At 37.7% G+C, this 12,442-nt stretch overlaps 1 protein-coding gene and 1 non-coding gene across 2 annotated transcripts; both read left to right on the plus strand.

The window, feature by feature from the left end:
• Positions 1-5,389: 5,389 nt before the first annotated feature.
• Positions 5,390-8,663, plus strand: LOC144448570 (uncharacterized). Its single transcript, XM_078138845.1, has 2 exons — positions 5,390-6,075; positions 8,196-8,663. Exons 1-2 carry the CDS (start codon positions 5,478-5,480, stop codon positions 8,429-8,431), a joined length of 834 nt encoding a protein of 277 aa, XP_077994971.1. The 5' UTR covers positions 5,390-5,477; the 3' UTR covers positions 8,432-8,663.
• An 808-nt stretch (positions 8,664-9,471) lies between these two features.
• Trnai-aau (transfer RNA isoleucine (anticodon AAU)) lies at positions 9,472-9,545 on the plus strand. The gene has a single exon. It is a non-coding gene; the product is annotated as a tRNA-Ile (tRNA).
• The last annotated feature ends 2,897 nt before the right edge of the window (positions 9,546-12,442 follow it).

Below are 12,442 nucleotides of genomic sequence, written 5' to 3' on the forward strand. Positions count from 1 at the left end.
TGTTTTTATTTCTTCAGTTTAATAATTGGAAAATTGATTGTATATTCTTGAACGTTTACCATAATCACGTGATCAAGGGGAAGATCTTTTCTTTCTTTTTTTTTTGGGGGGGGGGGGGAAATGGTTTCTGAACCCTGATATGAAAGCCCCTTAGTGCCATTTACAAAAGCAAAAAAATAAAAATATCTCGTGCGCTCGAGAAAATATTATCTCGTGCGCACTTTACTTTACGAACCCATTCGTGAGGTTTACTAACAGGAAAAATATGCCACAAAATTCTATGGAAAGAATAAACTTATGATTTCTTCTCTGAGTTTCTTATAAGTGCATTTACATTCATTTGGAGCTAATGTATCTAATATATACCTAGTACCTGGCTGTTATCCAAATCGCACAGTATTGTACGCGACTGTGTAACTAAAACAGTCTGATTGTATACGTACATGTAATTAATCACAGAATTGATAAAGACACCCTGGTTATAACTGAAGGCAGTGACTTCCAAATGAATTAATGAGATCATTGGCCCTACAGCATTCTTTTCAGGATTCAGGAGAGTCTGCACGTACAGTGCGAAAGACTGATAATATGTGACGGAATCTTGTAACTTTGAATAAATCATGACTAGTTTGATATTAAAAGTCAGTGCGCACGCGCGAATACCAATTCCAACAACTTGCCAGGAGAAGATTATTTACAGCCCCCTGCACACATTTTAAATCAATAGACCTATGGACACTAAAACATTCTGTTTATTTCATTGAAGGCCGATATTTTTAGGGTATAGTTCCAAAAATCGTTGGGAGAACCTTTTATCACTTTGAAAGATAAATGGAATCACGGAATAGTAACAAGATAAACTTAACTGAGAATATACACCCTCGTTACAAGATTAGAGTAATTTAATTTCTTTATACAAGTATTTGATTCTTCACACTTTTTCTTGTGTGACATCATGTCATAAATTTGACGATATTTACAGAATTGTTCTGGACTCTCGTTTACTGATAGAGTCATTTACTTTCGATAGTATCCTGTGAATACTACACAAAATGTGACACATGAATGACTTAAAATCACCTCTCAGCGCTAGTTATTGAATTATTAATTAAAACCAGAAATGTAACCACTCGACGAAGTTAACCCCGTTTTTCAGTTGCAGCTGTCACTTTGTTGTCAAAGTATGATGTCATTGCCAAGACAACCATCCAGAAGGTATGCTCTACTGTGAATCTCTTGAGTCGTATTTCACCATGCCGTATTACGCCCCCAAACGACCACTAAAGGTCGACAACCAATAATTCTCACACCTCATTCGTTCTAGGTATTCATGATACCTATACAATCACAGTGGTATGTCAGTTTGTTTGACTATAAAATCATCGCAATTGAGAACAGACTTTCGTTTGACTTAGATGCTGTAAATTGTCACCATTAAGTCGCTATAACATCGTTGCTACCCATAATAGTATTCGTGCTACCTATGGGATCGCAGTGGTATGTTTGTTTGACCATAAAGTCCTCACAATCACGAACAGACTTTCGTGTAACGTAGATGTTGTAAATTATTACCCTGGGTGAGAGAAATGTCATATCTAGGACTGCATGGCTAACATTGGTCATAGTTTATACGGAATAAACATTTAGTCCTACCTACCAAGGAACAACACCAACTTGACGTCTGATAGAATCTACATCACAGGGAGTTAACTATTAAATTATAAATAGGGGTAGTTTGTCGTATATAATTATAATTATTATAATACAAAACGTAGGCCACGGCATAGACTGACACCAGTCTCTCAAACCACGGCATAGACTGACACCAGTCTCTCAAACCACGGTATAGACTGACACCAGTCTCTCAAACCACGGTATAGACTGACACCAGTCTCTTAAACCACGGTATAGACTGACACCAGTCTCCCAAACCACGGTATAGACTGACACCAGTCTCTCAAACCACGGCATAGACTGACACCAGTCTCTCAAACCACGGCATAGACTGACACCAGTCTCTCAAACCACGGCATAGACTAACACCAGTCTCTTAAACCACGGCATAGACTGACACCAGTCTCTCAAACCACGGTATAGACTAACACCAGTCTCTTAAACCACGGCATAGACTGACACCAGTCTCTCAAACCACGGTATAGACTGACACCAGTCTCCCAGACCACGGCATAGACTGACACCAGTCTTAAACCACGGCATAGACTGACACCAGTCTCTCAAACCACGGTATAGACTGACACCAGTCTCCCAGACCACGGCATAGACTGACACCAGTCTCTCAAACCACGGTATAGACTTACACCAGTCTCTCAAACCACGGCATAGACTGACACCAGTCTCTCAAACCACGGCATAGACTGACACCAGTCTCTTAAACCACGGCATAGACTGACACCAGTCTCTCAAACCACGGTATAGATTGATACCAGTCTCCCAAACCACGGCATAGACTGACACCAGTCTCTCAAACCACGGCATAGACTGACACCAGTCTCCCAAACCACGGCATAGACTGACACCAGTCTCTCAAACCACGGTATAGACTTACACCAGTCTCTTAAACCACGGCATAGACTGACACCAGTCTCTCAAACCACGGTATAGATTGATACCAGTCTCCCAAACCACGGCATAGACTGACACCAGTCTCTCAAACCACGGCATAGACTGACACCAGTCTCTCAAACCACGGTATAGACTTACACCAGTCTCTTAAACCACGGCATAGACTGACACCAGCCCCTTGGGAGATTTTATTCAAATCTCATCTTCAAGTGTTTTGAATTTGTTATTCATTTGAAAGTTTGAAAATGCCCAACTTTTAATATTTTTCATTTTTCCCATGTTACTAGGGTTGTGAACGCATGCACAAATACATACACGCATACTTGCAATGAAATAAAGCACGTCATAGAATTGTTCATGGTGGAATATTAAGACATTTCGACTTCAAATATTTAATCAAACTGTCTTCTGTGATGAAAAAAAGAAAGAAAAAAAATTATACATTATACACACTAGATGGCAGTATTCAACAGCTTTCATAATAAGGGTAAACCATTTGATGGGGGGGGGGGGGGGGGGCTGGAGAATTTGGCCCCAACAACAATATTGTTTTCCTGTTGAGCATAGTCTAGAAATATGAGTGATTGTCTTTATGCATGATAGTTTGTCAGCTTTGATTGTTTAGGATATATTTAACATTACAGAGCATTGCACCCAATATAATGTATAGTTAGTATTTCTCACAGGGCACACCTTTATATTTGTTGAAGGGATCGGAATTCACATACAATAGTGAATTCTAAACCCAGTCTTTGTATTACGTGGTTACAATACTTATTACTATATATATATATATATATATATATATATATATATATATATATATATATATATATATATATATATATATATATATATATATATATATATATATATATATATATATATATATAACTCGGTGAGTATCAATCTGCTAAGACAGTGCTCTATACCGCAGTGGCAGAGCGTAATAGTTTTGGTAGTACTGGAACTCTTTCTTGGGTGTAACTCGGAGTTTCACGCATATTGCGATCATCAGACACTCTGAGGCCTACTCTCTGGGTGTGCTGTATATATAGAGTGTAGGCAATAGAAATACCATCACCATTGTCTGTGTCGGTGGGTAGGTGTTGTATGTGTGGAGGTGTTGGTTGTTATTGTGTGGGTTATTGGGTGCGGACAAGTAAGTGTTGGCGGGTTGTTATATGTTGGGCTTTGATGTTCCGTTAGTTAACGGGTTTAGTTTAGGTGATAGATGCTCTATTGAAGTTGGACAAATAAAACTTATTCTCGTGTCGGCATTTGGATATCAACTCAGTTCTATATATATATATATATATATATATATATATATATATATATATATATATATATATATATATATATATAAGGCTCTCACATGCATCACAATATTCATACACTTTTCTCGCAGTTAAACGTCTGCTATTATTTGTAAATTTAAATGCTTTAATCAGAATTTTTTTTTTAGGTATTTCAATAAACGGACGTTGGACGTTACAAATGGTGCGTCGATACCCGACCCCATGGGGTGCACTCACTCACTGGCTAACCTATGTCGCCCTGGCCTGGTGCTAAACACAAGCCCCAGCCCAAGTTCGTTTGACCCGTCAGCCCGGGTCATCAATGTAAACCACTGCCTCTTTTACGGCACCGTCTAAGACGCATCTTGATATTTCGCAATGTCGCGTAAGAAATATCAGCTATTGTCTGTGAGAAGGGTCAGCACTTTTTCATTTAAATCCGTTTGATTTTCGTAAGAAGTCAGACTTTCGAAATACCAGTATATTCGCATCGGTGACGTCACATTCACGCTGTGAATAGACCATTACTGCGCACGTCAGCTATTACTGTATTCCCGGCTATCATATCATTGCGTTTGATACCGAAAATAATCTCAAATACCACACGTCGCAGAGCTAGAGACTAGACAGGTCCGCAGAGAAGTGAAAGAGTATATACATTGTATCTGAAAATTTGATTCATTGTATGGATGGATGGATGGATGGCAACAATTGGTCACTTTGTTAGTATTGAGTTGATGCCCCAAACTACGCGTACGGCTGGTGACCACTGAGCCAGCCACCATTGTAAACGTACGTTCACAAGCGTACACAATGAAGGCTCACTGCGTAATGAGCTTTCGCAGTTATTTTTACCCATCATGCTCTGCACCCCTTCCAGCCTCCTCTGTATTTACCAACTATATGGCCCGTATCTATATTCATTGTTGCGGGGAACTCCCGCCTAAAAATAGATACTGATCTCATCGTGCACGGGTACGGTGGTATTACAAAACCAAACTTATTACCACACTTTTTAATACGATTTGTATCTTACATCATGTATCATGTGTATCTGTGTATAATTTGCAGTAATTACCATGTACAAAGGATATTTGCTGTAATTAAACCAAGATTTATTGAATGAAAAACTAAATAAATTGGCCTACATACAATATGCGTGCATGATGGTGTGGGTACAACAAAACCTGAGAGACAAAATTAATCGCCCTGAAGCAAAACAAGAATGTTTATCGTTGTACGCTGATTAATTTCGTGAGGTGACATATGTGCATGTGGGTTCTTGCATCTTCTTACTCACAGCATTACATGTAAATACGGAATTGCCTAGGAGTATATTATATTATGTATTCTAGAAAGGGGTGTATATCCATGTATCTGTCTAGCAGTAAATTTAACGCCACCACCGTCATGTACTATTCTCGTCGTTGGGAATTTCCCATTCGTGACTAGTTCTCAAAATAAACGGTTTGTTATTTTGGAATGTGACCATTACAGTGTTTACAGCTTGTCCCGATCTGATCGAAACTAATTTGTGTCTGTCAACATTTATCGACCTATTTCTACTTCCGTCGTGTAATATTGATCACCAAAATGGATTTCATCCTCCGTCAATCATCGTCAGTTTTACTCGTTATTATGTTGGTTATTGGACGACCCGTCACCACTGCCGTGATCTCACATTCAACGTCTCAGACTTGGACTCAACTTAGTTGCCCTAACGGTCAGTTCGTGTACAAAATCCCACCAGGAATATACACCAACGATGACGGTGTTGACCAGTCACTAGATCCAGGCTATATCTGCCGTCAGTGTCAAGTCTGTCCTGACGGGGCAAAGGTTACGACTCCTTGCAACACTAAAGCTGACACCGTCTGTGGAGACTGTGTTGAGAAGGATCATATCTTTGACCAGGGCACAAAGTCATGTCAACCTAAGTATATTGTAGAAGGGAGACCAGAATGGGTGAGAAGCAAAGACGTTCCTACAACCACAAGAATTGATGTCGACCTACCAGACAGTGTATCTACAGTGTCATCATCTACAATTAATACATTGTTTGTAGCCGCAGTTACATTGTTTACAATCGTTACATGTACAGCAGTAATATTGTCAATATGTTGTACCGTTACTCTAATACGTGACTGGCACAACAAGAACAGACAACGCTCAGCTGTCATTACACCTACAGGTAAATATCAAATGGTTCCTCAAGATTTTAATAGAAAAGTATTCTAATACTGTCATGATCACCTACATGTACAAGAAATGAATTATCAATAGAGCCAATTCTCTATTAGCCTATAGCTATATAGTCAAATGATGTAATAGTCAGTCTCATGTATAAAGCCAGAACAAAAAAATAATATATTATTGTCCCTCCAAAATTTCATTTTTATAGAAATGACGCGTATCTTCCATTCACATGACTACTGACTAATACAGTGATGACACTATGGAAAATCTCAGTAACAACAACAACAGCAACGCAATTAAACGTCACGAGACGAACTATTTAACCAATATGGGAACAAGAAGTTTGAGGTGGGATTATAGAAGATTAGTTCTTGTTTCTGGTGTATCATTTGAAATGGTGTGCAAATATCACGTGACTAGATATTAAGTCCTTTCAAAATTACACCATAGACCCGTTGGTGGAGCGGGTGATGGAGGGTCGGGTTACATCCACGCAAATGTACGGTATTTGTAAATACATGTATACGCATAGGGTAAAGGAAAAATAATCAATTTTGTTCTCGCGATTTTCCGGATTTCTAATATTATTTTCTCTACATTTGTTTCCTCTCACTCCCCCCCCCCCCACTATTTTCGACTGTTACCACTGTCTTATCAGAGTTTTCCAACTCTGCATTAATTAACAGCTTGCTATTCCTAGAACAAACTCACGGACTAATTGCCCAATTAACACATTGCACAGTAAATGTAAACATCTACTGATCCGACTAATGACAGTACACGGATTACCTCCATTAGTCAGATCAGTGGAATTCCACTTACGGCATAATGCGTTAATGTGGGCAAATAACTAGTGAGTTTGTTCTTGAATTAGCAAGCTACTTATTAACGCAAAGCTGATAAACTCAGATAAGACAAGACATTGATATCATGTAGGAAAAAAACAGTGAGAGGAAACAGTATTTAAAACTTTATTTGAAATATTAGAAATCCGGAAAATCGCGAGAACAAAATTGATTATTTGTCCTTTTCCCTGTAGTATAGGTTACACCATCACTATGCAATACAATATGGTATGTAGTATATGGTCCTAGTGATATTTCATTTAATTCCAAGTAGGTGTCAAGTTTAGACTGCCTAGCTGGTTATTTGCATGGCGTAATACCTTTCTTTCCGTAGATAGAATTATAGTAAGTCGGTGACGACGAGTTCGGACACGTACAGGGCAACAGCCCCGTCCCAGTTCACGCCCAAGAGTTAGTAGGGTTAGTCATGGCGTTGCGTACACTCCACCCTCGGGACTCCACCCATAACTTACAATAACATACGATCATTTATAATCAATAAATTTCAGTCGTGTTCATTGGGAGGTCCCATCGAGTACTAGCATCTAAGACATTCTAAGACCGAAAGCCCTTAGAGCTTTACACTTAATATCTAGGAATTTAAACGCCCATACAACTATTGTAGCTATGTGTCAATCTCAACCTACGATCTCAGTCCTCGTTTATTCAGCTTCCAACAATTCAAGTCAATATGTTATTGAAACTCAATTTTACATTGTTAAAGTTCTGTGCTTTCTAAATGATGTCATCTCTTATTCTAGAACAGTGACACGATATCATTGACTGCAGTTGTTTGTCTCAGCATATTGTAAAGAATGTTGTCATGTTGAGTAACGTTAAGCCTAGTTTTGTGTCAGCACTCTCTCATATCAAGACATGTGTTCATATAACATTATCTCATAATTCCATGCCCCTAGTTTTGTGTCAGCACTCTCTCATATCAAGACACCTGTTCATGTAACAAGATAGTCTCTCATTTAATTAAAACAAACTTTAACTGAAAGTTGACCGTTATCAACTATCCTTTGTTGTGTCCGCTGAATTGATTGAGTAGTTTAAATCATTTCTGACTTGTATTTGTTAGAAAGCACGCAGATATTTTTAATTTGTATAATAGCCAAAATTCTTAGAAGATAAATTTGTACTCCGTCACATTAGCATTTCTAAGAAGTGTACCAAAATGCAAAAATGCACGCTAATTTCATTATTTTTGCTATTTAAATATCGTATCAAATTGCAATAAATTTTCATGTATTTTTATCATTCTTAGGTCGAAATCTACCTTCGAAGATTCTTGCCTTTACTAATCCTAAAGGAAAAGGCACAGAAACTTCTGGGAAGAATGGACACGTCAATGACAACTACACTGAAGATGTGGATGCACAATCACAATATCGCCCTCTATGTGACAAAGAGAGAAAGGAAAGTGTCTGTGAATATTTACGGGCACTGGAGAGTGATAAAGATTCTCTCATCAAGAACGTGAAAGATATTAGTACTTGTTAACTTGTCAGTGGCTACAACATATAAACACAAAATTACTACAAAAGGCTTACTAGTACTTCAGATGTCCGTTTGTACAAAGGACATCTCATTCTATAGTTAGTCAGGATGCCAATGTGGTCTCAGTAAAACCACGTCTGGTCAAAGTCCCTCAATCAGCACAAAAACGATGTTCATCCAATCAGTGAACCCCAACTACCATAGTGACGTAACAGTGTATACGTAGTATCCTGAGCTGACAAATATACCATATTTGGACATTACATAACTGCCTCAATAAATATTAACTTTATTATGGATCGATCGGACTGTGTTATTGGTTAGAATGTTGTGATTGATTAACAAAGATGATGTTAATGACTGTGTGGGCAGATGCTGATGAATTTTAAATTCCATCTCATGCATCTCAGGACTTCTAGAGCAACACCTTTGACTAGACTGTGAGTGGAGGAGTAATGGTAATGATACTGTATATGAACTAGACTACTACACTGTAACACATGTTGTTGGACATAGAATATATTATTTAATTATAGGAAACACTCATTTTGTTGCATCATCATTTATCCGGAATAAAGTTATTGCAAATGCTTATAAAAGACCCCCTTTGATTATCAGTTATGTTGACCATATTTTATGTTCATATTAGCACCATAGCACAACCAACCAACATAACAAATTGATATCACTATCAGAAAAATTTCGGCATTCAGCTTTTAGTATGACAAAGCATCAACGTGATGTTACATCACTTGTGGTTTGAATGTCTTAACTGTATAAGAACTTTGAAACTATTTCTATAGATGTAGATAGTTAAAAAGATAGTGAAAAAAAAGTGAATAAGGGTTCAGCGATACCATGACGACACGACGGTCGGCCGGTTTAATTGCTTAGATGGTTCCAGCGTCGTACGTAGTAGCGCGAATGTCTCAAGCTCCGTAGTGCAGTCACGTGCCATCAACAAAATTCTCATATTTTGAACAACGTGTTCTACCACAGGCAATGAAAGACTATGAACGAAACCAGCTTTTTACTATACAAGCGGCCGGTTAGCTCAGTTGGTTAGAGCGTCGTGCTAATAACGCGAATGTCGCGGGTTCGAGCCCCGTACTGGCCATAATAGCTTTTAGTACTCTTTTCATATTTCTATATATTCAATATACTCCCTATAATTTCATGGTATTTTGATGCTGTAACTTCATAAGTAACAGTTATATAAGTTAACAATAACTATTATTCCATACTATATATAAAATAATTAAAAAGGTAAGGTTTTCTTTGATAGAATGTCTTGTGCTAATACCATTGTACATACATGGACAATGGACTTTTATATCAATGCAAAATAGTGTTATCGTTTGCATATTAACACAATGGTTTTGGTGACCTTTGACCTTGAACTACTTCAGGGGGTCATCTTGATGATTATATTTTAATGTATGTAGGTTAAGTTGTATCATACACTCTATACTATTCGCCCCATATTAAAGGTTGGGGAAATATATTCAAGTGAAAAGATTGTTATGTTTAGCCTACAGACAAGGAAACAAGAAATATTCCGCGTTCCGTGTAGTGGCCATGTATTTGTAGTAGATGTAGCACGATGTTTTGAATTGAATTGAAATTTATTCCCCACAAGAAATAAACATACAGAAAAGAAATAAATCGAATCGAATTGCATATCATAAACAAGCGACCTATCGGTCAGAATAGCTCCGCTGGTTTTTTTTTTAATTTAATTTTTTATTTTGGTGACATGTAGAAGTGGTTCAGGTCTTCAGCTCTTCACTATGCAGTTTTGTTTTAGCGATGCAATAACGTGGTTAGTGGTTTCATATGATGTCTCACTATAAAACACATTTTACACAGAAGTTGGTAATGTATTGTACTTTTATACCATAGTCACCATTTTATAACAAAAATCTACTGTTATGAAAAATTGCACAAAATCTCAGAAAAAAATGACTGGGAAATGCACACAAGAAAAAGAAAAAAAGAGGATTTTGAGGTTGGCTATAAATAATTCCAGTGTCTTACAGCTGTAACCCTGGAAAATTTTAATGATGAATGAAATAAACTAGGGATCTAAAATAATTTTGAGGCAATTTGAATTTCAATTTTCTAACAAATTTACAAAGTCAACAACATTCAACTTGTACTAGTTGTGGTAGATATATATAGGGAAGAAATGTATTAATCGCCATCTTAGTTTCCGTACGGCGACAATCTCAAGTACCCGGAAGAGAGTCATTCTCAGCCATACGTTACACTGGTAACACTCGTTCATGTTCGGTTACCTTTCACAAAGAAAACACAACGAAATTTTTTTAATTTCTTTTCATCACAACAACAAAATCTGCGTGATCAAAAGTGTTGTAAACTAAACCAGAAAGAATTATCGGACTGGCTAAACTTCCCGATGAACTGGAGTAAGGTCCTACTACTTCAAGTAAGCCTCGATAGTACTAAGGTACGTGAGAAAATCGTCTCAAACTAGCGATACAACTTTCAAAATATAACTTGACATGTCTTCATTTGTTAGAGTTATACAATTCAAGACGGGTTTTCACTCGAAAACAACAATTCTGTGAATAATGACACTCTGAACGCAGCGATTTCTCGGACGATGTTACCACTGTAACGTATGGCTGACAACGACTTGCTTCCGGGTTAGTCCCTCGTGCATACGGGTGGATTGTCGGCGATTAATACATACATCGTCTGATATTTTAATTCACAGTGTTTCTTGTGACCGGCGCCTGTCAGCAGACTCTGCCATTTTTTTCATCATTCCATTGTATTTAAACCTTGTACTTGACATTTCGCAATATTTATAATTCTCAACAAAATACCTCAACATGCCTCACTTCGCTCGTACTCAAAGCAGCCCCGCGCGGTATGATCACTGACACTGATGACATGATGAGAGAGAACCTTTTCGGATTTACATGTAAAACGGGGAAAGATACGCAAAACATAATGCAAAGTCTGAAGCCAAATTAAAGTTGTAATTATTTTGATTATTTTTACTTGCCAAATATTTGAATTTTGGAAAGGCAAGACACGTTCATGTCGTTTAACTTTACATGTGAACTGTCGGCCATAACTTCAACCGCATGCCTGGCATGCCCTTCCTTACGCAAGTTGTCTGAATTCTGGTTCACTGTCATTCCAAATTGCACGACAATATAGAATTAACCACAAGTTACATGTTATCTGAAAACATCACACTTTTATAGTGTGATTTTAGTGAGTACCAAGAACGTCCTGTGTTGATACTCAAGATACTTGCTGTGGAAAATCGCTCGGTCAAATGAGGTCACCTTCAGCTTCTGGTCGAATCAGGATAGAGTATGCAAATGAGGATGTTGCGGACTGGCTGATTATGTAGAAGGGTGCAGAATTGGATTTGAAGTTTACAACCCTGTTAATTTTAACACAAGACCCCACTACACCAATGTAGATTGTAAAATGCAAGGACTTTATTAAAATTCATTACAAAAGTTTAGAAATCGGAAATGTCAAGGACACAGCTTTTTTTTTATGCAAGTTAATTATTATTGTATGATAACAAAACATCATAATCTTGCAAACTTGTCTTCTATAAGGATTCCTCGACATCTATAAAAAGGCATAGAATAAAGCAGTTAGTGGTGCTCTATTAATCTACCTGCTCAGAGCACCACCAAATAAAGCCGTTGGTGGCGCTCTATTAGTTTGCCTGCTCAGAGCACCACCCAAAACTGTTTATTCAAACTGTAACAAACCTAAAAATCTAGGACACAATACATTGTGTATACAATATTTTATTCATGTAACATTTATTTCTTTATTTATAAGGCAATACAAATACATGGAACTTTCAAGGTATGACCTCATTTTGTAGTAACACTCACGATTTATGCACCATGATTGTGAAGGGTTGCCGAACAGAAACAAAGGATAACAATTAGCAGAAATGCTTGTGGACCTAGTAGCTAGACTATGCATGACCTTGACCTTGGCCATGACCTT

Source organism: Glandiceps talaboti, chromosome 17 (genome assembly GCF_964340395.1).
Source record: "Glandiceps talaboti chromosome 17, keGlaTala1.1, whole genome shotgun sequence".
Lineage (NCBI taxonomy): Eukaryota > Metazoa > Hemichordata > Enteropneusta > Spengelidae > Glandiceps > Glandiceps talaboti.

Bases quoted from the DNA above. Each gene is read 5' to 3' on its own strand.
- LOC144448570 (XM_078138845.1), top strand. From the start codon at position 5,478: ATGGATTTCATCCTCCGTCAATCATCGTCAGTTTTACTCGTTATTATG. The intron at 6,076-8,195 runs GTAAATATCAAA...TATCATTCTTAG, and splicing joins AGCTGTCATTACACCTACAG to GTCGAAATCTACCTTCGAAG.